Here is a 25,805-nt window from a genome sequence, read left to right as displayed (position 1 = left end):
TGGTAGGGTCTGAAACAGATGCAGTAGTCTGGGCAATATAATAATTTTAACGGATTCAATCCTTGAGCTGAGACTAATAACGGAATTAACTTCGATCTCGCTATGTCTTCCTTAATTTTCGCATGTATAGATGGATAATTGCATTCTGATAGTTTTGCCAAATCCTTTGGCACGTTGATGTCCAAATACTTGACAGACTCCCTTTGCCATGCCAAGGAATATCTGCTTATAATTTTTTTATGTGAGTCATAGTAATATAAATATAATTTGGTTTACCTATGTTAATCAATGCATAAATTTAGGCAAAGAGTATGCTGATTGTCCTAGATAAATCAAACTATTGTCCGTGTCACAGGCCAATTAATGCTCTGTCCCTTTAATGGTAATTCCCTTGACATCTTCATTTTGTTTGAAGTGTTGAGCTAGTTGTTCCAAATATAATGCAAACAGTAGCGGCGACCATGGTCCACGCTGTCTCTTGCTGCTAGATAATAGGGGGTGACAGTGGGGGGTTTATGGCTGTAAGATCATCTGAGGAATCTTGTGAATCTCCACACCACTGAAGCGACATGATGTCAGTCAAAGGAACATTCCCGATGCTGTGATGGTGATCGTCTCTTACCCAGAATCCAATTCCCCCCATATTAACACCCCCAGAGCCTATGGTCTGGACGAGTCCTTGCTTTTCCTCTGCAATAATGCAATAGGCAATTAATAATGAATCACCTTATTAAGGAGGGATATGGATGTTTGTAGGGAAAAGAGAGAATGAGCTGCGAGTGAAATGGGGCTAATCTGGAGACCTTTCTGGAATGCTGAGCTGTCCTTCTGTCACATAAAGTAGGTTTATTTTTGACATGAAGGCATTTCTTATTAACACTGTGCAGCCATCCATCCACCCCCAGGCAGGGGAGGGACTGGTGCCCCCCAACGCCACATGCTGACCGCTGCCCTGCACTGAAACAGGATGTGGGGGCGGGACTTACACAGGATGTGTGCAGAGCTTTTTAGACAAGATGTGTTACAATTCCAGCGTTGGGCATATGTCACATGGTTCCATGTTTTCGGATAAGGGTGGAGCAAAGGTTCACCTGCTATTTTTGACTTTTCCTCAAAGGTGCTTCTAATAACAGCACACTGCTATGAATGTCCTCTGAAATACCAGTCAGTGTGCACCAAACTCGTCCAGCTAAGGAATGTGACTGTTCCCCTGATCCCTGATATCACCAGAATTGCATGGGGAGTGAGCGAAGTGGCAGTGATGCTCCTGTCTTATTCTGGTATGATCTGAAGATTTAATAGTAGGCCTATTACATGCTTGTATTAATGTGAATTTACCTCCCTGCAGAAATGAACAGGCCGCTACTTAGCCACAACTATGATACGCATTTACACCGTAATCGAGGTGGAGACGCAAAGCAAAACAGAAACTCTTGAAAAGCTTGACGCCGGTAGTGACGGGAACATTTTCACATGCCGCTTATTTAATTATGGAGCGCGGAATGTGCCGCCCAGCGCCTGGCCGCGGCTCACCTGTCCCGGCTGGCCTATCCGGAGCTCCTCCCGCGCCCGATTACGCAGGGGTGACTCGGCAGCGGCCGCTTTCTGACATACAGGTAAGACGAGCCGCGGCGCCATGTTGAGGGAGACGGAAGTGAGAGAGTGCGGTGGGGAGCCGGCAGCAGGAGAGCGCAGAGGAAAAGAGGCGGCGGCGAAGGAGGAGCAGCCAGCGGCCGGGGCTCAGCGGCTCTTTCATCGCGATGACCGCTACGTGTTAGTGTCCGCAAAGTGCTGTCCCCGGCGTAGCGCTCCGCACTTTGTCGGCTGTTCACCCCCCCTCCCCGGAGCAGCGCCCGTCCGGAGCCGAACTGAGGAGGAGCGGCGCAGCGGAGAAGATGCCTCTGCCACAGCTGGCCGACCCGTGGCAGAAGATGGCAGTGCGGGACGCGGGGGCGGAGGTAAGCCCGACCGGGACGGGGTCCGCTTCGTGCACATCGAGTTAGAAAAGAAGCGTAACTTCTGGTGTCCCGGAAGCCCGGAGCCATTTGGCGTCAGGAAAGTTTTGTTTAGGCATAACTGCTAAACTTTGGGGGGTTTACAGCACGTTCCCGTGGAGGTCCGTCCCGGGACACACGGCCGGCGGCCCCCGGGCTGTGCCCGGACACTAATGTAACTTTCCCGCATTAATGTAACTCTCTCGCATTGATGTCACTTTCTCCGTGCTAGCCTGACGCCGTATCGCTTCGGCTCGCTTCTTTTCATTTTTGTACCGTCCGGACACAGGGGGGCCGCCTTCACCGGCCACCCCCCAAGTCCTTAAACGCCTAAAACAGTGAAACAATGACAGCTTTAAGTCTGCTGGCACATTATCACAGGAAGAACGGCGTCTTCACGCGCCGTAGCGGCTCATTCCGGCTGCGGCGCTGCTCATCCCGCGCTGTCTCGTGTTTCCGATCAGAACTAGAAACTGTCCAAATCTGATATAAGACTGTGAATTCAAGCAGAATCATTCGTGTTTTCTACTATATTTCCCCATGGACCTAAACGGTGGGATGTGATGTATCCCACAGAACAGGGAAACGCCTGGTTCAGCAGGAAAGTTAAAAGCCATTTATTAACGATATTAAACGTCACGTTTCGGGCGGCTTCGGCTCTCCTAAGCGGGACCTTCCCCATCTCCACGCGGCGGGTTCGCCCGGTTCCGCTGGTTCTACTACCGAGTTCGGAAGGAAACCGTTAGGCAGTTTCTAGGGCAAGACGACGAAGGGGAACTGAAGTTAATTATGAGGATGTCATTTCTCCATGCGAGTTAATGATTTTAAATTGAATTTAAATGACTTAATTTGCGAACGGTCCGTTTTGAGCCGACTTGTTCCAGAAATACATCAAACTATATATAATGATTAGATTAAATATTACTAAGAAGACAAATTTAAATCTGGCTATGGGATATATGAACGGATGTGTTCTGCACAATCCATTTGGAAGGGCTGGCGAATCCCACGGGGAGAGGGGGCACCAAGCTAGAGGTGGGCTGGGGCAGAAAGAACTTTGGACCCCTGTCACACCTCAGGGATAACTGTGCTTATTACCAGAAAGAGACTAGACTGATAACAGCCTAATCACGTGGCTTCTGGCTCTTTGTGGGGCAGACAGTCACACTCATTGCAGCGCCTCCTCCTGGTGCTTTATGGGACAGTAAATGGGACTTACAATCTCAGATTGTGATCTGGCTGCTTTTTTACATCTTAAATGCGACATCTTATAATGGGTGAATCTCACTAAGAGTGGACAATCACTCCAAAGCCCCAAATTCATCCCCACCTGCAGTGTGGCACCCCCAACCCCCCCCCCCCCCCCCCCCAATCCCAGCACAGCTGCAAGTGTTTCGACCACATTAGAGGTCTGAGATGCCCTCGTTCCAACATGGCCGACGCACCTCAGTCTCCCCGGGTGGCGCACTGTACTGACCCAGGCCTATTCTCATAGGACCCCCCCCACGCTGCAGATGATTCCGCCGGGGATGAAGATGGCATATGTGAGGTAAGTCGTGTCAGCAGAACCCCGCCTGCCTTGTCTTGCCCACTTCCCCTTCATGGTTTTCACTCCCCTTGACCTGTGTACTCACAGTTCTTTGCAGCTGTGTGTCTGTGTGAGTGCTGCATTGTGGTTTCTTAAATTTGATGATAGAGAATTTAGAAGAGGAACCAAAATGCAACCTTTTCCCTATTTTAATCTGTGCTCCACTTTCTGTGTGTGTGTGTGTCTGAGCACACACACATGAAGAGCATGCACATGTGAGGAACACACACATGAGAAACGCACACCTGTGAAGATCATGCAAATAAAAAAAAAACAGCTGTCTGGCACCAGGCCTCCAGTTAGCGTTAGCATGCTGCAGTGACAGGGGGGTCCTGCAGAGGGCGCAGTGATGTTGGCAGCATGACAGGTTGACTGGGGGGATGGGGTGGCACAGTCTTGTTGATGCTGTTCTTCGCATGTTTAGGGGTATTTTCACGTCAATTAGGTTACTTGGCTTTTAACAGTTTCTTGGGTTGGGTGTTTTGTGAAAGCTATCTGGTGCATCTCTGAAACATGGAGGGAAGGGCTAAATGTCATAGATTTTTTAAATGGGTGTGAAACGGAATGCTTCGGATTTCTGCTAGTCCGCCTGTATGCATGGTCCTTTCTTCTCTGCTATCCTGTCAGTCTCGCCCCATTTAACTCTCTGGCTCCCTCTGCTATCCTGTCAGTCTCTCCCCATATAACTCTCTGGCTCCCTCTGCTATCCTGTCAATCTCTCCTCCTTCACAACAGGACACATTTCTGATCCTAGATCAGCATTTTGGAACTGACTGTAGGTAATGCTGCCAATGGTGCCGGTGCTGCTAATGACAGCCCAGCCTGTCTGCCTGCTGGTCCACTGAGCAGCAGATGCTCACAGCTCAAATTCTCCAGCACAGTGTCCCAGAGTGTTGTGTAAACTGGGGCTTTTTGGAGATCTCCAGCTATTATTATCCTGTCCAGTGTAGTTCTTTTGCAGTGCCCCCTTGCAGGTGTGGTTGGTTTATCATAGCTGAATGAGTTATAGAGGCGTGGAGCTTGTGCTCAGATGGGAAAGTGAAGCCTGGTGTTTTCACCCTCAGAGATGGTTATAATTAACGGCCTGCTGGGACATTGACATAGACTGACGATGGTAGTGTCTCCACCAAGAAATTAATGATAATTTAGTGTAATTAATCAATGTACTGGCAGGGTCTCACAGGGAGAGGGGGTCTGGTTGGGCCCAGAGTCTCAGGGTGAGGGGGAAGGGGGTTCTGGTGGGGCCCAGAGTCTCAGGGTGAGGGGGGTCTGGTTGGGCCCAGAGTCTCAGGGGGAGGGGGTTCTGGTGGGGCCCAGAGTCTCAGGGTGAGGGGGTTCTGGTTGGGCCCAGAGTCTCAGGGGGAGGGGGAGAGGGGTTCTGGTGGGGCCCAGAGTCTCAGGGTGAGGGGGAAGGGGGTTCTGGTGGGGCCCAGAGTCTCAGGGTGAGGGGGGTCTGGTTGGGCCCAGAGTCTCAGGGGGAGGGGGGTCTGGTTGGGCCCAGAGTCTCAGGGGGAGGGGGGAGCGGGGTCTGGTTGGGCCCAGAGTCTCAGGGGGAGGGGGAAGGGGGTTCTGGTGGGGCCCAGAGTCTCAGGGGGAGGGGGGTCTGGTTGGACTCAGGGTGAGGGGTGAGGGGGTTCTGGTGGGGCCCAGAGTCTCAGGGTGAGGGGGGTCTGGTTGGGCCCAGAGTCTCAGGGTGAGGGGGGTCTGGTTGGGCTCAGAGTCTCAGGGTGAGGGGGTTCTGGTGGGGCCCAGAGTCTCAGGGTGAGGGGGGTCTGGTGGGGCCCAGAGTCTCAGGGTGAGGGGGTTCTGGTGGGGCCCAGAGTCTCAGGGTGAGGGGGTTCTGGTGGGGCCCAGAGTCTCAGGTTGAGGGGCAGGGGTGTGGTGGGACCTAGAGTCTCGCGGTGAGAAGAGGATTAGGTGCTTAGCATCTCCCGGTGAGGAGGGGGTCGTGGGCCTAGAGTGGCCCAGGGAGGGGGGGTCAGCTGGTCACTAATGCACGTTGTTATGCAGTTATGCTTCACCATCAGCAGGAAGCCAGGAGGCCATAAAGGTTGAGAGGATCTGGGAGATGGCCCCACTTAAGGGAGTGACCCGATACCATCCCAAAACAGACTGGGCAATCGATGCCTCAGCGTTGCATGTAATAGACCAGCTGGGGTGCAGGGGGACGGGCTGTGCAAGGGAGCAGATGGTGGGTAGGGGGCAGAGCTCACTGTGCTGCTATTGTGACATCATGGTGACATCATCCCCGGCGGGGAGTATCGAGGCTGGCACAGGGGGATGCTGGGAGTCAGGGTGTTACAGGGCCCTGTGTGTGTATCTGTGTGTGTCTCAGCATGCCGATGTTAATGGAGACGCTGACCATTCACACTGTAAGAGTGATTTACAAATTCTCCTTAAACACACCTGAATCTCTGAATCAGCGTGATGATGATTTCTGTTGCTCAGGGGTTTGTTTCCCAATAAGTTCCATTAGCTACTTGCAAAGCTGGAAGCGTTTTGTTATGTGACTCCAACTGTGTACGTGTAAGTAGCTAATGTTGTGAGCAACTATGCTTTTGGGAAACTCTCCCTACTCCCCTCATGCCACTGCTCTCTACCCGCCGCCTCTGTTACCGTCGGGTCAGACACCCTGTTCCCGGTAGTTGTGTGGCCACCCTCACTGCCCTCTGGAGGTGAGGGGTGGGATGGGCACATGGACGGGTGACTCATGCGGGGCCATAAGATATTCCTCGTGAGTGCAAGTCGAAGCGGCATGTGGGACCCAGTCAGCCACGTGTCCAGCTTCCTGTGCTGATGTTGCTAGGGGAACCAGCACAGGACATGCTCAAATCACTGTAGTCAGCTACAGGGTCCTTTCTGGGCTGGGCCCTTCTATATGTCAAATGTGTTGCCTGTATGTTAGCAAACAGGTGCATGTGCAGCCAAGGTAACACATTGAAGGTATTACTAAGCATCTGCTGGGTCAAAACCCACTAGCAGCCCAGCCCCTGGGCAGGACAGGCCAGAACCAAGACCTGCCAGGGCCCAGGGAATCTCTTTGGGTGTTTTTCCACTGAACCAGGTACCATACTTTGGTACAGTACTTTTAGTACTTGACTTTTTCCATTAACTTCCAATTGAGTTCCAGTACCCAAAATACCAAACCAGTATCTTTTTGGTACTTTGGTACTTCAGTGGGGTGGGACTTACAAATGCTTTCTTTGTGGGTTGGTTATGCAAATAGCCTGGCTTTAAACACAATAATTTGGCCATCTTGAAAAAAACTTAAAGCAATAAACAAAGGTGACCAAACGAAGAGCCCCATGCTTTAAATGCGGTCTGGTTAGAAGAACCATAAGAAGATTTGGATGGCATGACAACCAAATAATCTTTTATTTCTTATCAGGAGCTACTAGGGCTACACTATATTGTGGAAAAAAATAAAATGTCGCAGTTATTTTGTTGTAATAAACATTGGAATATTTATAATGCAGTAAATGACTTAAAAAATTATCAAAATCCCACATAGGAGTGATTTAAATGAACATAATTATGATTGGTTCAGAAAGTGCACACAGAGCTCATGAATTTGCAATTCTTGGTAAGTTTTGTTTCCTATGACAGGGTAAAAATGTCTTAGCGAAACGTAAACCTCCATGCTAAACCCCTCATGCTGTGATGTCTGGTTAGTATGAAGGTATGAAAAAGCCTGATCTCAGCCTAGCTGACTCTCGCCGTCCCTACGATGTGTGAACTGCATGAGCATAACTTGCAACATTGTTATTAGTATCTCACGTCGTCCAGCTCTATAATATACTATAGCCATTATTTTTGCATTCAGTACAAAATACCCTGCCTCATGTTGTGTTGTCACTGAGCTGCAGTGAAAGACCCTTGAAGCACCAAATTATGGTACCTGGTGCAGTGGAAAAGTCCCCTTTGTAATGGATTTATAGGGTTTGACAGTGACTATACTCTGCCAGCTTAGATCTCCGTAGAATCCTGCCTGAAATCAAATAAATTTCTGAGTGTAATGTTGACACTTTCCATAACGAGGTCGGTTAAAAGAGGATCATGTGACTGATAATGAGGTGAGGGAAACGATGTGTGCAGTGTGGAGTCCATTCCCGGAAGTGGGGGGGGGGGCTGGACGCTGGACAAAGGGAATAGTATGGAGACAAGTGGGGGGCTAAGGGGGAGCACGATGGTGCCCCCGTATGGAGACACAGGTGATGCACTAAGACGCCTCTCCTCTGCGTGACACTGGAGGAAATGTGTGTTAAAAATGCCCCCGTCAGCCTAGGATACCAACAGGACGGAGCGCTCCAAATCAGCTCTGCTTGCCGTGTCGCCCCGGGTGCTATTGTGTAGCTGACCCCTGACCCCTGAGGCTCAGAAAGTCTGACAGGATGATGGTCTCAGGATGATGATGTCGATATCCTGATCCTAATACTTCCTGAAAGCCTTTCGTTAAACAAATACAGGAATCTGTCATGATAGAAATTACATTTAGGTACAGCTGAATTCATGATTATGTGCCAAATTAATAGTGCCTTTGCTGTGTCTTCTGTTGATCTGATTATATAATGTTTTGGTGTTTGACAGTAAAGCTGCTAATAGTCAATCTACCCTCATGGTATAAGCAGTATTTGAGGGGCCATGTGCTGAGTTCAAAGCATCGAGCTGCTGCTTTCCCAGGTTCTGTCCCCCTGTCCTGAGCTCCCTGCTGCATCATCGTAGCTTGAACTCAGAGCAGACATCCCCCACGGCCTCCTCCGGTAACCTTGAGGATTATCGATCATGTAACACGACCCAAAGAGATCTCCCGGCTGCCCTGTGTGCTTCTCCAGTTTGGTGCTCCATTGTGTTACATAATCGTACATGATGAGCCAGAGATGGGGCAGGGGTGTCTTTGTGTGTGTGTGTGTGTGTGTGTGTGTAGGGGGGCGGGGGTCATGTATATCCTATATTGTGTAGACCAAATGTCCACGCAGTGTGATTAAAGCCTTTTATTTTAACCACATGGGTACATTTTTTTTTGTTCCCCAAAGAGATAGATTTTTATAAAATTGCTATAGCCAAAATTCTCATGTTTTGTGTGGTTGCTTAGGGTTAAGGTTAGGGAAACATAGGGTTCGTCATAGTTAGGATTAATTAGGGTTATGCCCATGGAAGTGAATGGAGAGTCTTCACCAAGATATAAATATATGGGCTGTGTATGTGTGTGTCTGTTTGTGGCCTGACTGGTTGTCTGGAGTGACCACCCCCCCATCCACACACACTCCTGCAGAGCTGCTGAATCACCCACAGTTTCTCTGACACCTGCTTCATCCCCTTCTGGTGTTTTACTGACTTTCTGCTTTAGTTCTGGATCAGAATACAACGTGAATCATGTCAATTTTGGCGAGCATGCCTGGTTGTATGGTGGGAGGCCGATACAATCAAACTGATGATTTGTTTGCCTGTTACACCAAAGACAGTGGTTTGTTTGCTGGAGGGTTCCTGTTACAGTGAGGATATTAGTTGGTCTTGCAGGAGAGCTCCTGTTACAGTGAGGACAGTGGTTTGTTTCCTGGAAAGTGACCATTACAGGGAGAATGGTGGTTGGTTTGTTGGAGAGTGACTATTACAACGAGGGCAGTGGTTTGTTTGCTGGAGTGTGACCGTTTCAGTGAGGACGGTGGTTTGTTGGAGAGTGACCGTTTCAGTGAGGACGGTGGTTTGTTGGAGAGTGACCGTTTCAAGGAGGATGGTGGTTTGTTTGCTGGAGAGTGACCTTTACAAGGAGGATGGTGGTTCGTTTGCTGGAGAGTGACCGTTACAAGGAGGATGGTGGTTTGTTTGCTGGAGAGTGACCGTTACAAGGAGGATGGTGGTTTGTTTGCTGAAGAGTGAGTGTTACAGAGAGGATGGTGGTTTGTTTGCTGGAGAGTTAGTGTTTTTTCTCCAGTTACACTGATTATGCTTTCTCTTTCTCACCCTCCCTCTCTCTTCCTCTGTCATCTCTCATGCCATCTGTGCTCTGAGTCAGCGATGCTAAAATATCATCCCAGGACACATTCACTTCCCCCGAAGGCCAAAGAGAAAGTGAGATCAGTATTTACAAAGTCTGAATGGTTATTTAATGGGGCTGTGATTGATACTTTCGACGTCGGTGACAATGTGTTTCAGACACGTTTTCTGTATGATATCTGTTCACGTTTGTTTGTATGTCAGCATGACCTGCTTTTGGGTCAAGGTGGTGTTCCGGCACCCCCCCAGCAGGAGGTAGATCCCAGATTGTCCTGAGGTCTCCATTGCTAATCGTTCTCTGTGTCAGGATCATGTAAGTCTCCATGTGGACACTCTGATTATCTCTCTTCCTCCTCCTCAGGATGAAGGCTCGGTGAAGGAGATCAGCATTACCCAGCATGTGAAAGAGGGCTTCGAGCGGGCTGACCCACGACAGTTTGAACTCCGCAAAGTCCTGGGACAGGGCTCCTTCGGGAAGGTGAGAGGTGTGGATGTGCTCACTGACACAGTCGAAGGGGAAACCACCATCAGGTGGCACTCTACTGTATTCCACTATAACGCCGGGTACCAGCAGAGCTTGCCGAGTGTGAGACCAGTCTTGGCCCTAGTTGGGCTCAGTGGTGGTTGTCATAGTGACATGTGGTCATGTCGCAGTGGCAACTAGTTTCCGTAGTTACCATGTGGTCAGGTCCCGAAGCATCTCCCCCCCTGCCAACACACACGCACACACACACACACACACGCACACAGAATACGTGTATTCCTGTAGACAGGCACACTGATGGGGTTCCCACACATCATATTGTCATAGCGGCCCCCCGTAACTTCCGCAGTGAATAATGGATGACCGACAGCTTCGTTAATTATTTACTCAGCCATTCCTCGTCATCTTGGCAGTAGCAAAGATCAGAGTGAAGCTGTTTCTGAGAGATTTACATGTTGCACATATACAGCCCCCTGGTGTCAGAACAACTGTGAACAGATTTACCTGGCATGGCTGAAGTGTGTGTGACTGGTCAAGATTTTACTGCAGACTCTCATGTCACACCCAGATCAGAACAGCAAGAGCTGAAATTGAGAGTAATATTTACCCTCAGGTCTGAAGACTGGTGTGAGTAACTGTGACCCCAAACCCCAATGGACAGGGTTACAGGCCACCTTGGGCTCCGTGGGCCTGCAGTTTGAAGTATGGGCTGCTTCATAAAGTTGGGTCTGTTGGGACATCAAATGTTATGTGACAGGGTGGCATCATGAAGCAGGATGGTAGGGGGCAAGGGTCAACTGCTCATTCAGAAGCAGCAGATACAGCTGTAGAGACTGAAGCAGCATCAGAGCTGACCTTTGACCTTTGGAGAGAACATCAGTGTGATGAAAATGCATTAAGCAGACAGAATGGGAGTGTCCATCTCCTGGGACCACGCGGATAAAATGTACCCCCTTTTCAGAGTGACAGATGCAGACTGGAGCACATGTACATGAATTGATGGAACAGCTTATCATAGTCTCTGTTTGTCCCGCAGGTATTCCTGGTGAAGAAGGTGACAGGACCAGATGCAGGCCAGCTGTATGCCATGAAAGTGCTGAAAAAGGCCACCCTGAAAGGTACCTGAGCCAGAAACCTGAGAGTGGATGGGGGAACTGCACTATATCCTGGTGGCCCCATCATCTGCATCATCTCTATGGCAACCACCCAGTTCAGCAAATTATTATTTATTCATTCAGGTTTATATTGTTGTATATCATGCTGAAGCGAGATTCATTGTGTGGCCTACAGTTTGAGCTACTATGTGTTTGCGTTTCAGTGCGAGACCGAGTGCGAACTAAAATGGAGCGGGATATCCTGGTAGAAGTAAATCACCCCTTCATCGTCAAACTGCACTACGGTGAGTGGGGGATAGGGCAGAAATAGAGGACATGTGAGAGGAGGGGATAGGGCACAGAGAGAGAGAGAGGGCAGGTGAGAGGAGGGGATAGGGCACACAGAGAGAGAGAGAGAGAGGGCAGGTGAGAGGAGGGAATAGGGCACAGAGAGAGAGAGAGGGCAGGTGAGAGGAGGGAATAGGGCACAGAGAGAGAGAGAGAGAGGGCAGGTGAGAGGAGGGGATAGGGCACAGAGAGAGAGGGCATGTGAGAGGAGGGGATAGGGCACAGAGAGAGAGAGAGGGCAGGTGAGAGGAGGGGATAGGGCACAGAGAGAGAGAGAGAGAGGGCAGGTGAGAGGAGGGGATAGGGCACAGAGAGAGAGGGCAGGTGAGAGGAGGGGATAGGGCACAGAGAGAGAGAGAGAGAGGGCAGGTGAGAGGAGGGGATAGGGCACAGAGAGAGAGGGCAGGTGAGAGGAGGGGATAGGGCACAGAGAGAGAGAGAGAGAGGGGGCAGGTGAGAGGAGGGGATAGGGGACAGAGAGAGAGAGAGAGAGAGAGAGAGGGCAGGTGAGAGGAGGGGATAGGGCACAGAGAGAGAGAGAGAGGGCAGGTGAGAGGAGGGGATAGGGCACAGAGAGAGAGAGAGAGGGCAGGTGAGAGGAGGGGATAGGGCACAGAGAGAGAGGGTGTGAGGGGGAGATAGGGCAGAGAGGGGGTGTAAGTGGGGGGGATAGGGTACGGAGAGAAAGAGGGAAGGAGGAGCGGATAGGACATTGATCCTTGTGTCTGTCTTCATGATAGCATTCCAGACAGAGGGGAAACTCTACCTGATCTTGGACTTCCTTCGAGGTGGAGACCTCTTCACCCGTCTGTCCAAAGAGGTAAATCACTTCTATAGATTGGAGTGTGTCAGTTTGTGAAGGTGAGTGCCATCCTCTTCCTTCTGCCCGTTTTCTTCCTCACCACAGGTGATGTTCACTGAAGAGGATGTGAAGTTCTACCTGGCTGAACTGGCTCTGGCTCTGGACCACCTGCACAGTTTGGGCATCATCTACAGGGACCTGAAACCTGAGAAGTGAGAGATAGCAGAAATCCCCCCCCCCCCACCCCATTACTCACAGACACACCAGCACCCCCCGTTTCATTTTGCTGATCCTTGCTCGCATTAGACACTCACAGGCTGGTGGTTGTTCCCATCATTAGACGGTGCTGTATTTTACTTGAAGGTGATTTTGCTTCTGTGGGTGAGACCGCTGCCCTGTGTGGTGTCAAGTTTCAGCCTAACACTCCATGTTCCTCTTTTGTTCCTGTCATTTCAGCGTTTTGCTGGATGAAGACGGCCACATTAAGCTGACAGGTGTGTCATTTCATATTGGAATTCGGCAGCCAGGGGACTCAACACATTCTTCAGTTTCAATATGGCTTGATATGATGTGCTTTAGAAGGGTGGGTCTGCCTCAGGTTGCCGGAAGATACACTTACAGCTAAAACCTCTGCATGCCCAGCAGATTTTGGACTGAGCAAGGAGTCCATAGACCATGAGAACAAGGCGTACTCCTTCTGTGGGACAGTGGAGTACATGGCCCCCGAGGTGGTGAACCGCAGAGGCCACACCCACAGTGCCGACTGGTGGTCCTACGGCGTGCTCATGGTAAGTCTCTGCCACGTTCTTACTCACTGTTGTGTGCTCGGCTGTGGAGGGCTGTGGTTCCTGATGCTCTCTTGTGAGTCCTGGCATTAGGGCTGAGCAATTTATCGATTTCAAATTGGCAAAAGCTGCGATTTAGGGTGCATCATACAGCACGTCTGACCCAGGGTTTTAAAATGAGAACAGTGTAACAAATCCATGGCGTCCTCCTTGTGCGGCAGTCATTATCACCAATCAGAAGTGCTGTGTTCCTCACTTGCCTGTCATGCTCACCAATCGGAAGTGCTGCGTTCCACACTTGCCTGTCATGCTCACCAATCAGAAGTGCTGCGTTCCACACTTGCCTGTCATGCTCACCAATCAGAAGTGCTGCGTTCCTCACTTGCCTGCCATGCTCACCAATCAGAAGTGCTGCGTTCCTCACTTGCCTGTCATGCTCACCAATCGGAAGTGCTGTGTTCCTCACTTGCCTGTCATGCTCACCAATCGGAAGTGCTGTGTTCCTCACTTGCCTGTCATGCTCACCAATCGGAAGTGCTGTGTTCCTGACTTGCCTGTCATGCTCACCAATCAGAAGTGGCTGAAGGCGACTCTGTATGTGCCCACAAACAACAATTATGAAAACATCATGTTTGCGGTGCAAAAGAATATTTATTATGCTGCAGAACTATAAGTGAATTACCTGCCTATTTCATGGTTACAGATTGTTTACATAAAGGTTCTATTATTAGGGGTCCAAGCAGTGTTAGCTGCAGGATCCCGGTTTCTTCTTACTGGAACTGTTTTATTTTTATTAGTTTATTTAACTTAACACAGCTTTTGGAATAATTGTTTTATGTTCAAGGATGCACATAACGGGTACACAAGTACATATTCGCTTTTAAAAGTGATACATGTGATGATCGATTGTTGCAACAGTGCAAATGCATACTTATTTCAGTAGCATTTGCACTGATATGACAAATTATCGTGCATAAAAAAAATAATAAGTACACTTTGGCAGCAATTCATATCTTTAAGTTCTCATCCTTGCAGTAGATTATAGACCAGTTCTGTCAGAAAAATCGAGATGACATATTTTCCTCATTCAGCCCTACCTGGCATGATCCTCTTTGTTTTGTCTTACAGTTTGAGATGCTCACTGGGACCCTGCCTTTCCAAGGGAAGGACCGCAAGGAGACTATGACCATGATCCTCAAGTGGGTATAGCTGATCTCTGTACTTGTTACATAGACTACTGAAGGGAACAGTCTCCCGGTCTCTCTCAGTATCCACCATGTCGGCTAGGTGTTCTCTCTCACTGCATCTGCCGTGTTGGGTGGACGGTCTCTCTCTCACTGTGTCCACCAGGTCGGCTGAATAGCCTCTCTCACTGTGTTCACTGGGTCGGCTGGGAGGCCTCTTTCACGGTGTCCACTGGGCCGGCTGGGTAGCCTCTCTCACTGTGTCCACTAGGTCGGCTGGGTAGCCTCTCTCACTGTGTCCACTGGGTCGGCTGGGTAGCCTCTCTCACTGTGTTCACTGGGTCGGTTGGGTTGCCTCTCTCACTGTGTCCACCCTGTTGGCTGGATGATCTCAGTCACTGTATCTACCTGGTTGGCGGGGCAGTCTGTCCCGCTGTATCCACCTCATTGGCTGGATGTTCTCTCTCACTGTATTCACCACATCAGCTGGATGGTGTCTCTCACTGTAGCTTTCTGTCTCTATGTTTGAAGAGCCAAGCTGGGGATGCCACAGTTCCTGAGCTTGGAGGCACAGAGTCTGCTGAGAAATCTTTTCAAACGCAACCCAGCCAACAGACTAGGTAAGCGGGGAGGCCTGGCTAACACAATGGTTTTTACCCAGTGTGTGTGTGTGTGTGATTGTGCAGATATGTGGACAGAAGAACTGTATAATTAAATGCCATGGTGTCTTTTTACAGGAGCTGGTCCAGATGGAGTTGAGGAGATCAAGAGGCACCCATTCTACTCCAGTATAGACTGGAATGTAAGTGTGTGTGTGTGTGTGTGTGTGTGGATTAGGTTTATATTACATTGTGGGGACCAGCTATCCCCCACAATGTAATACACAGCTGTTATTTTGATGTTGTGGGGACCATTTTTCAGGTCCCCACAAAGACCTGTGGATGAAATCGAAAAACTAAAAGTGCCGAAAGATTCGTATTTTGTTTGGTTACTTATGGTTAAGATTAAGGCTGGGTAGGGGTTAGGGTTGTCATGTTGGGATTAGAGTTTTCCCCATAGAAATGAATGGGGAGTCCACACAAAGATATAATGACAAACCTGTGTGTGTGTGCACGTACATGTATGTGTGTATGTGTGTATGTATGTGTGTTACTCTCCCGTGAAGCAGCTACTTTCATTAGTGGTGTGCTTCAGAGCTGCTTGTGTCGGCACCTCACTACCTCTGGATTTCTGACTATAGAAATTATTCAGGAGAGAGATCTACCCCCCATTCAAACCTGTGACAAGTAGACCGGATGACACCTTCTACTTCGATCCGGAGTTCACCACAAAAACTCCCAAAGGTCTGGGTCTCCATTATAATAAATAACGTAACACATTAAGGTCACGCTTTATGAAGAGTGTCTGGAGGTGGCCACTGGGGGCACTGTCTGTAAGGACACTGTGTGTGGTGGCTGTTCCAGACTCTCCAGGGGTGCCCCCCAGTGCCAACGCCCACCAGCTCTTCCGTGGGTTCAGCTTTGTGGCCATGAGCCCTGAGGAGGAGAGTGAGCCACTGGCAGGTGTGGGCGTGCCCTCTGTCGTACAGGTACACACATCGATATTCATGTACCTGAGTTTGGTGTTGTGGAGGCAGCCACAAGGGGGTGCTCTTGGTACTGATTCTTCTCCGTGTCCTTCCTACAGCAGCTTCACAGGCCCACCGTGCAGTTTTCTGACGCGTACGACATGAAAGAGGACATCGGAGTGGGCTCATACTCCATCTGCAAGCGTTGCATCCACAAGAGCTCAAACATGGAGTTCGCTGTGAAGGTGACAACAACAGTGCATTAATGCCAGTGCTGGATGAGGTGGTGGGCCATGGCCCTGCACCCAGCCCTCAGACTCAGAGATACCCTGGCCTTACTCGGCAGCCCATGCTGGGGGTCTGGGTCACTCCTGGATCCATACTCTCTCCCAGGCCATTTGAGCAGATCTCTGTTTACTCTCAGATCATCAACAAGGCCAAGAGGGACCCCACAGAGGAAGTGGAGATCCTGCTGAGATATGGACAACACCCCAACATCATCACCCTGAAGGATGTGAGTTGGAGCACATGTGGGCAGGCCCAGTCTAGGAGTTACCTGTAATTAGACATACTCATATGAAGTTCAGTGACTTATGATTCCTGTAACGCTTTTGCTAAGCGGTGCTGCAAAGGGAAACAGACAAATGCCAACGGCCTCCACCTCTGCTAGTGTGTGACTGTATGTGCAGGTTTATGATGACGGCCGCTCCGTCTACCTGGTGACGGAGCTGTTGAAAGGAGGAGAACTGCTGGACAAGATTCTCCGGCAGAAGTTTTTCTCTGAGCGTGAAGCCAGCGCCGTTCTCCACACCATCACCAAAACTGTGGAGTACCTGCATGCACAAGGGGTAAGAGAACTGCGTTTCCTAGAATGTTTTGTCTGACTAGAAGACCCCTAGAACATTAAGGTGATACATAATGATAAATAATAATAACCTTAGTATATCTTTTGTATAACGCTGCCCCCGTGTGATCAGGTGGTCCACAGAGACCTGAAGCCCAGTAACATCCTCTACGTGGATGAGTCCGGGAATCCTGAGTCCATCCGCATCTGTGACTTTGGCTTCGCCAAGCAGCTGCGTGCCGAGAACGGGCTGCTGATGACCCCCTGCTACACCGCCAACTTTGTGGCTCCTGAGGTTCCAGTAGCTCCTCCCAGCCTAATCCAATTTGGTGAACAGGAAAGTATTCTGTTATTTAGGCAGGTGTCTGTGTCGCCCTCTACAGGTGCTGAAGAAGCAGGGTTATGATGCTGCCTGTGATATCTGGAGCCTGGGTGTGCTGCTCTACACCATGCTGACTGGGTAGGTGGGGCTGAGGGTGTAGCTAACCCACGCTGACTGAGGGAGGGAGACCTGAGGGTATAGGTACCCCACGCTGACTGAGGGAGGGGGGCCTGAGGGTATAGGTACCCCACGCTGCCTGGGGTGGGGGCCTGAGGGTGTAGGTACCCCACGCTGCCTGGGGTGGGGGCCTGACAATGTGGGGTTAATGAACTGTCCAGTGGGTTTGAAATGGGTTCTGTCCACAAAGGTTCACACCTTTCGCAAATGGCCCTGATGATACTCCAGAAGAAATCCTAGCCCGGATCGGCAGTGGGAAGTTCTCCTTAAGCGGGGGCTACTGGACCTCAGTCTCTGCAGAGGCCAAGGTGGGTTTGGATCGGACTGGAAATGGAACCCTCTAGTGTACATGTAACTGCATGACAGCAAAAGGACACCTTCCCCTTGTAACTGTGACCCCCCCCCCCCAACCCAGGATCTGGTGTGGAAGATGCTGCATGTGGACCCCCACCAGAGGCTGACGGCAGCCCAGGTCCTCAGACACCCCTGGATTGTGCAGAAGGACCAGCTGCCCAAGTACCAGCTCAGGAGACAAGACGCCCCACACCTGGTCAAGGTGAGGCTCGGTGGGGGCCATGTGTGTGGGTATGGTAGCATCATTGGCTTGGTGACTGATGGTGGTTCTATTCCTCAGGGAGCGATGGCCGCGACATACTCAGCTCTGAACAGAAACGTGCCTCCAGTGCTGGAGCCCGTAGGCTCCTCGACGATCGCTCAGCGTCGGGGCATCAAGAAACTGACCTCCACTGCCCTATGAGCCCTGACCTCCACGCAGCACAGACGCCCAGCGTGACCCACCCGGCCACCCTGTAGCGACCCGAACACTGAACGAGTAGCAGAGCTTGGACCTGTAGTGTTACCATCACACCTCCTGGCCAAGAGAACAGATGGCCTTGTACAATCATTTCTGCATCCAAGCAGGAGAAGCTAGGAAACAGAAATTCTGCATAAGTATTTTTATTTTGAATAATTAGATACTTAAGCATAAGAAAATGAGCCGAAGTGGGTGAGAATGACTCCTGTGTCTTGTAAAAGTCTATTGGTCATTACCGTGAGCAGAGAGCCTCCCAGCTGGGATCCTCACAGATACGTCTGTTTGGCCATAGCCACAAGTCTGCCTCTATGTAGTGTGGGAAAACGACAGAAGTGGCCAGGCCATGACGGGTCCAGCAGCTCCCCGTTGTACACCCCACCCAGCCACCAGAGCTGGCACAATCTCTTATGATTTATTATTTTTTTACACATCTGTTCAAGGTTGCCTTAGGGCATTTTATTGGTAAAAAAAGAGGACCATGTGACTGTGTCCTTTTGGACTCCTCTTGTTACCTTGCTCGCAGAGGGTGTCCCAGTCTTTTCTCTGTAGTCTTCACCTGTCTCCGCACCACATGAAAATAGCCTCGTTTATGGCTGCTTCCCTGCATCCGGAACTAACTTCTGGTCTCTGGGTTTTCTCATTTTAACCGACTTCTCTCATATATCGCTCTCCACATCAGATCAGTAGATGTACATCACGGCGTGCGGCCCTTCTGCACTAGGGGGTGTTCTGGACCTGTGCGCACCTCAGCCTTTTATACCCGCTTCTTAGTTCTGGTGGCTGCATCGAACATTCTTTTGTTGTACTTATAGCTCTGCAGATCTCAGGTTTACACAGACACGATGACAGTGACACCTGGTGGTATATATGTACAATGAGCTGGTGATTCAGTGCCACACTGATGGTCCATGGAAGTCAAACTGTATTATTACTACTGAATGACCGTTGATTGAAAGTGAGAACTTTTAGCAAAAGCGGAAATCCATTAGTGGGAGAACCGCCTATATGGATATAGCTGTCTTTCAACACAATGCAAAAAAATACAATATCTGCATTACAGATGCAGTTATATATGACATACAAGGACATTAATAAAAATGAAATAAAAGTATATATTTACGTATAGGAGCATTCATGTTTCAATGCCTCTGCATTGCAGGAATTACCAGTGGTTGTTGGACTGCTTTCGTATTTTTAATTTAATATGAGCCCACACTGCAGACATGCCAGCTGCAGCGTGCCCTCTTTGCGGTTATGACTCCATCGTGACCGCTGGCGATTAAACATCGACATCTTAGGTGTTAGTTAATTAAAATAGACAGGAATTGGTGAAGTTAACTCAGATGATCACTCCATGTACTACTGTGGGCAGGAATCCCTAAGAAGAAGAAATGGAGTAGCCATGATACTCAAGCCAATGGTAGGAAAGCTGTGCTGGGGTACGATCTCAAAAATGACAGAATGATTTCTGTTCGGATACAAGGTAAGACATTCAATATCGCAATAATGCAAGTCTATGCCCCAACCACTGATGCTGAAGATACTGAAATTGAAAAATTTTATGAAAACCTAAAAGATCTAGTACTAATGCCAAAAAAGATTTCACTTTGATCATAGGCGATTGGAATATTAAAGTAGGAAATCAAAAGGTAACTGGATAACTGGCAAATATGGCCTTGGAGAACAAAATGAAGCAGGGCAGAGACTAATAGAGTTTTATCCAGAAAACAAACACTTTTCCAGCATGCCAAAAGGCAACTCTATAGACAGACATCACCCAACAGCCAATATCGTAATCAAATGGACTATATACTCTGCAGCCAAAGATGGAGAAACTCCCTACAGTCAGTCAAAACAAGACCTGGAGCTGATTGTGGATCAGGTCATGAACTTCTTATTGCAAAATTTAAACAAACTGAAGAAAGTAAATAATATTCCTTATGAATACACAGTGGAAATGAAACAAATTCAAGGGATCAGATCAGATAGAGTAGCTGAAGAACTATGGATGGTTTATAACACTGTACAAGAGGCAGCAACAAACCACATTCTCAAGAAAAACAAGGAAGTGAAATGGCTGTCTGAGGAGGCTTTGCAAATAGCTACGGAAAGAAGCAAAATGTAAGGGTGAAAAGGGATGATTAGAGTTATCAAAGGAATCCTGCAGGGGTGATAAAAAAAAGGTACGGACCTAACACAAGAAGAAGAGATGGCAAGAATATACAGAAAAATTATAGCAATAGCAACAATGGTGGAGACACTGACATCCTGCAGAATGAAGTCAAGAAGGCTTTAGAAAGCATTGCTAAGAATAAGGCTAGCGGAGTTGATGGAATCCCAGTTCAATGACTCAAAATCCTAAAAGATAATGCTGTTAAATCCACTCAATATGTCAGCAAATATGAAAAACTCTACAGTGGCCACTAGACTGGAAAATATCAGTTTATATTCCAATTTCAAAGAAGCGCAGTACTAAAGAATGTTCAAACTACTGCACGCATCTCACATGCTACCTACACCCTCACAAAATTCTGCAAGCTAGGCTCCAGCAACATATAGACAGAGTACTACCAGAAGTACAGGCTGACTTTATAAGATGCAGGGGAACTAGATATCAAATCGGCAACATTCGTTGGATCATAGAGAAAGCAACTGTCTACTACTTCTTCATTGGTTATGCTAAAGCCATTGATTGTGTGGATCACAACAAATTGTGGCAAATTCTTAAAGAGATGGTCCCAGACAATCATATCTCTGCCCTAAGAAAACTGTATGCAAATCAAGAAGCAACAGTCATATCCAAGGCTGGACGAATCAAAAGCTGGAATTTAAATTGCAGGGAGAAATATTAGCAACCTCAGATATGCAGACGATATCACTCTAATGGCAGAAAGTGAAGAAGGATTGAAGAGCCTCTCATTGAAGGTGAAGGAAGAAAGTGCTAAAGCGGGTTTGAAGCTCAACATTAAAAAACTAAGATCATGGCATCTGGACCCATCACATGTTGGCAAATAGAAGGGGAAGAAGGGTTAGATCTTATTTTCCTGGGTTCAAAAATCACTGCAGATGGAGGCTGCAGCCATGAAATGAAATGACGCTTGCTCCTTGGAAAGAAAGCTATAACAAATCTGAACACCATATTGAAAAGCAAGGACATCACCCCGACAACCAAGTTATGATTTTCCCAGTAGTAATGTATGGCTGTCAGAGCTGGACCATGAGGAAGGCTGGGCACCGAAGAATGAATGCTGGAGAAGACCCTTGGGATTGCAAAGAGATCAAACCAATCTATACTAAAAGAAATAAATGCTGATTGTTCATTAGAAGGACAATAATGAAGATGAAACTTGAATATTTTGGCCACATACTGAGATGACAGGAGTTACAGGAGAAGGCACTAATGTTGGGAAAGGTTGAAGACAAAAGGAAGAGGGGACGGCAGAAGATGAGAGGGATAGACAGCGTAGTGGAAGTAATGGACATGAGTTTGGGCAGGCGGTGGAGGACAAGGCAATCTGCCGTGCTGTGGTCCATGGAATCGCGAAGAGTCAGACACGACTGCGTGACTAAACAACAACAATAATTTAAATAGTCATCCTCTGACCATGACATGTGTAACTACTCTGAGAGGCATATTACCTTTTAAAAAAATGTAATTCAGTTCCCCTTTGTTTTTAAACGTTCAAATTCCAAGTGGAAATGTGACTTCTTATTCAAATAAATGTGCACAATTGTTCAACATGCCATGTTTCCAGCTGATTTTCAGGAATAAAATTAATCAGGCTAATTTCAATCTTTCTTTAGCGCACAAAAACATTATCATTATGACATGAATAGCACAATAAACTTGAAGAATACAGAAAGAATGAACTTTCATTGTCTGTGTTTGCGTCCGCTGTTATAAATAAAGTTTGATTTGAAGGGCCAGTCGCGCATGCGTGATTGCTCCTCTCTTAACGTCGTGTTTCATTTGCGCAGTTCGGTGAATTCTCAGTTCGGAAGACGCAATGCCCAAGAATAAAGGTAATTCGCGGAATAGACGCTCTGTCCGGAGGATTTCGCTGACGGACTTTCGGAAAGAGCCCTTTGTAAACGGCAACTAGCTGGCCAGTTGGCCCTTCATCATCCGCCTGGACATGCGGGGTGATCTCCCGTGGGAAGGGGAGCACTGTACCGGCCTGTCAAGGCTCAGTCCACACGAGCCGTCTGCCTCTGTCACTGTGAAATAGCTTCAGCAGAAACCCGTGACCCGGACCGGGAGGTGGGGAGCGAGTCCCTGTCTATGTTATATAGGTTAAATATAATTTGGTGATCGAGCTCAGTAAACTGGCTGCGTTTCGCTTTCTTGTTTGATTTATTGGACGAATAATCCCGCCGAATGCCGCTTAATAATAATAATAATAATAATAATAATAAAAAAGCCGTACAGGACAGAGACAGTCGGTTGATGTTAGGGTCGGTTACGTTAGAAACTGAGTTGTCCGTGTGGGTGTGTGCACCTCGTGATGAACTGGCCTTCCGTCCGTCATGTACTATGCCCTACGTCCGTTGTACCTGAAATGGGCGCTGGGTTATCGCAATGTTAATTCAATATGTGGATAAAAGGAGAACAGAAAGATTTTACAGACTGAAAAGATTATTAACTTGCTGTTCTTTTCAGGTAAGGGAGGTAAGAACCGGAGACGAGGTAAGAATGAGAATGAATCTGAGAAGCGAGAGCTGGTCTTCAAGGAGGATGGACAGGGTGAGTGGCAGCGGTCAGCCAATAAGAGTATGGCTTTTCACAAAGCCCCCCCCTCCTCTGTGAGTGATGCACAGTGTTGACCTTCCCACACCCCTGTCCTTACAGAATACGCCCAGGTTATCAAGATGCTGGGTAACGGGCGACTGGAGGCCTTGTGCTTTGATGGCGTGAAGCGTCTCTGCCACATCCGGGGGAAGCTCAGGAAAAAGGTCTACCCCTGAACCAGCCTCCCACTCCCAGCATCTACTGGGCCTGCACCTCATTTTCTGTCTCTAGATGCCTTCCTGTCTCCTGCAGCCTTACAGCTATCTCATTGGGTGGCTTTTTGTTACTGTGCCCGGGTCTGAGCCCCTCTGTCTGCTGGAACAACACCACTCTCACCTGAAATGGCTGATTGTCTTTCTTCCTCCTGTTCAGGTCTGGATAAACACATCTGACATCATCCTGGTGGGGCTGAGAGACTACCAGGTGGGCCTGATTGCCTGTAGGCTCACGCCTAGGTGCTAATGCTAGTCAGGAAGCATTACAGCACATATATTAGCATTACAGTGTGGATGTAATACACCAGCTTATATGTGAGACTGGCTCTGGGTGGGATGTTGAGCTGTGCCTTGTGACATGGGGAGGGGATCGCAATGGATGTGGGCCTCTCAGGAGAATGGCAGGAAAAACTGGCCCTGACTGCTTATGTGCTGCATAGCTCATTCACTCTGTCCCTACCATCTCCAGGACAACAAGGCTGACGTCATCCTGAAGTACAACGCAGATGAAGCGCGGAGTCTGAAGGCCTATGGCGAGCTTCCAGAGCACGGTGAGTGCGCTTAAGGTTGCACTTGTGGTGAATGCTGACACACTGCTGGTGAGTCGGGGGGAGTCTCTAAATCGTGTCCCTCTGACCCATCAGCTAAAATCAACGAGACAGACACATTCGGACCTGGAGATGATGATGAGATTCAGTTTGATGACATTGGTGATGATGATGATGACATCGATGATGTAAGTGTGGGTTGGGTTGGGTTGGAGTGGGGGAGGGGAGCGGGGAGGGTTGCTTTGTGTTGCTGACAGTCATAGAAGGTGCCCTGACAGTTAGGTTATGTGCCTGTCCATCAGATATAGCCTAGGCCCCCCCTCACAACCCAGTGACCCCCCCCAACCCATGGCCATCATCATCTGTGAGGAGGAAGATAGCATCGTCATCATCCTCTTCAAAGAAGAATAAGGTTGGAGCTCAAACGGAATTTTTTTCCGTCGTCCTCCTGAGGGCGGGAGGAGCCTTCGGCCGCTGCTAACACTCATTCACAAAAACCTTTGTAGTTTTACTGTATTTATGTTTTTATTTCACACTTGGTGTGAATAAAGAATATCTGGATTTGCAATAAAACGATGAACCATCTTGTGTTTTGTTTGGTGTTTTGATTGTGCCTTTGTTCATCCAGGCTCTAGCGTTTTACTCTCTGTGGGTCTGTGTGTCGAGACTGTTTCCTATTTTTTTTTGCATCATAAAGCCTTTCTGGTGGCAGCGAGCCGGTCAGGATGTGTCTCTGCAGTGAAACCAGCCCCATTTGTCTCCCAGCTCTTCCACTTGCCTCGAGTATGTGCTCCCCCGTGCCCTGTGGTCAGAGCGAGCGGGTAGGATAGGTGACGTCGCTTAGTGACAGCTTTAATGCACCCTGTTTGTTCCTAGGGATGGACCTCCAGCAGAACTGGGCTGGTGGTCTTAATCTCCAGCACAGCCGTACCTCTGGTTGGTACCTCAGTATCACACAGCTGTGCGTGATGACTGCTCTGCTCTGCTTTGATGGAGCAGGCTTCCAAACTGACCCACTGACCCCCCTAATCCCCCCCCCCCAAAAAAAAAAAACCCACACTTTGTGTTTGGCTAGGAAAAGTCATGGCAAGCAATTAAATAGTTGGTATTTTACTAATAGTAAAAGCTGCAGCAGGAATCCATGTGGGTGGTATGCAGGACCTGTATTCCTGTCTGTTGAGTGGGAATCTATCCTTCACCTGCTTTTCCTTTTTGTGGGCCTTTGGTGCACAAATTGTAGAGGACAGGGAGAGAGGAATGTCATGTTACTAAACACTGCTCATATAGCCTCATTCTTGCTGTCTAACCCAGTAATCGTTCCTATGGTAACAGGCATCTTCAGTAACTCCAAAGCATTCGTGACTAAAGGTAGCTCTTAGAATTCTGTATCCATGGATACCACTAGCATTAATCATTCCAAGGCCATGGCAGCTTGGCCCAGCAGGTGCATAGGGTCCAACTGCAGCTGACCTCTGACCTTGTTGTGAAATCAATTCTATCTGCGATTGGCTGTCTGTATGCAGTCACATGGCTGGGCAGCAGCAGCTGTTCCCCGCACATTATGAGATAGATCCTGCCCCATTCCACCTTTACATTGCCAGTGTGATAACCTTGTGTCCCTGAAGCACTAAACTCCTCCTGCTGGGCAGGTTGCGCCCTAGAGAGAGTGGCTGTTAAGCTCCAGTGCTGAGCAGAATCAAAACCGCTGCATCAGGCAAATTGCTGCTTTTACCTCTGCTGCTCCCCCCACATGTAATGTCGAATGGTCTCTTCCAGGGATAACATGACACTGCACCTCTATGTTGTGTATCGATGTCGTGGTTAATTGGCTCTCAGTGACCCAGGTAACCTTGTGCGTGTGTAACTACACAAAGTCTCCCTTGGTGTCTGGGCTTGGGTGCGGCTATCTGCTTCCTGTCAGAGTGCTGTACAGACCTGCTCTCTTCAGATGCAATGTCTGTCAGCCCACTAGCAGGGTGGGGTCAGTGAGCTGCTGCTCCTTTGTCCATGGGCTTAGGGTTAAATGCCGATGAGAAGGTGGCTCTTTTCATAAATAGTCCGACCCCCAGATCAGTCTCAATGGTTCAGTTTGATTGGCCTGCTTGCTGTAAGGCTGCCCATCCCTTCTGTTGTCCTGCGTCTGTGCTGCCTCCAGCCTGGCAGGGGTTAATTAGTAATGGAGGTGTTTCAGAGATAGAGAGAGAAGCAACCAGTGTGAGCGATGAGTCTACGGTTCCCGGGGGATGCTGCGGGGGC

General features: G+C 48.8%; 2 protein-coding genes and 1 long non-coding RNA gene across 4 annotated transcripts; all 3 read left to right on the top strand.

The window, feature by feature from the left end:
* Positions 1 to 1,620: 1,620 nt before the first annotated feature.
* On the top strand, positions 1,621 to 19,120 carry LOC125740239 (ribosomal protein S6 kinase alpha-3-like). Of its 2 annotated transcripts, none has more exons than XM_049011130.1 (22): positions 1,621 to 1,958; positions 3,490 to 3,543; positions 9,938 to 10,054; positions 11,097 to 11,178; positions 11,379 to 11,459; positions 12,243 to 12,322; positions 12,410 to 12,516; positions 12,761 to 12,798; positions 12,947 to 13,092; positions 14,218 to 14,288; positions 14,805 to 14,893; positions 15,011 to 15,075; positions 15,514 to 15,616; positions 15,737 to 15,861; positions 15,960 to 16,085; positions 16,265 to 16,354; positions 16,530 to 16,688; positions 16,818 to 16,979; positions 17,068 to 17,144; positions 17,374 to 17,491; positions 17,599 to 17,739; positions 17,818 to 19,120. In XM_049011130.1, exons 1-22 carry the CDS (start codon positions 1,896 to 1,898, stop codon positions 17,938 to 17,940), a joined length of 2,217 nt encoding a protein of 738 aa, XP_048867087.1. In that variant the 5' UTR covers positions 1,621 to 1,895; the 3' UTR covers positions 17,941 to 19,120. The 2 variants fall into 2 exon arrangements, with proteins under 2 accessions (XP_048867087.1, XP_048867089.1); XM_049011132.1 differs by having other exon boundaries at positions 1,624 to 1,958; positions 12,950 to 13,092.
* Positions 11,726 to 11,974, top strand: LOC125740240 (uncharacterized). Its single transcript, XR_007397479.1, has 3 exons — positions 11,726 to 11,789; positions 11,827 to 11,871; positions 11,909 to 11,974. It is a non-coding gene; the product is annotated as an uncharacterized LOC125740240 (long non-coding RNA).
* A 2,786-nt stretch (positions 19,121 to 21,906) lies between the features above and the next one.
* On the top strand, positions 21,907 to 24,134 carry LOC125740732 (eukaryotic translation initiation factor 1A, Y-chromosomal-like). Its single transcript, XM_049012287.1, has 7 exons — positions 21,907 to 22,020; positions 22,658 to 22,741; positions 22,847 to 22,950; positions 23,159 to 23,209; positions 23,471 to 23,552; positions 23,646 to 23,737; positions 23,852 to 24,134. The coding sequence occupies exons 1-7, from the start codon at positions 22,005 to 22,007 to the stop codon at positions 23,855 to 23,857; spliced, it is 435 nt and encodes a 144-aa protein (XP_048868244.1). The 5' UTR covers positions 21,907 to 22,004; the 3' UTR covers positions 23,858 to 24,134.
* The last annotated feature ends 1,671 nt before the right edge of the window (positions 24,135 to 25,805 follow it).

The sequence above is a fragment of the Brienomyrus brachyistius genome, chromosome 4, assembly GCF_023856365.1.
Source record: "Brienomyrus brachyistius isolate T26 chromosome 4, BBRACH_0.4, whole genome shotgun sequence".
In the NCBI taxonomy this organism is placed as follows: Eukaryota; Metazoa; Chordata; class Actinopteri; order Osteoglossiformes; family Mormyridae; genus Brienomyrus; species Brienomyrus brachyistius.
This window is presented reverse-complemented; position numbering and strand designations above follow the sequence as displayed.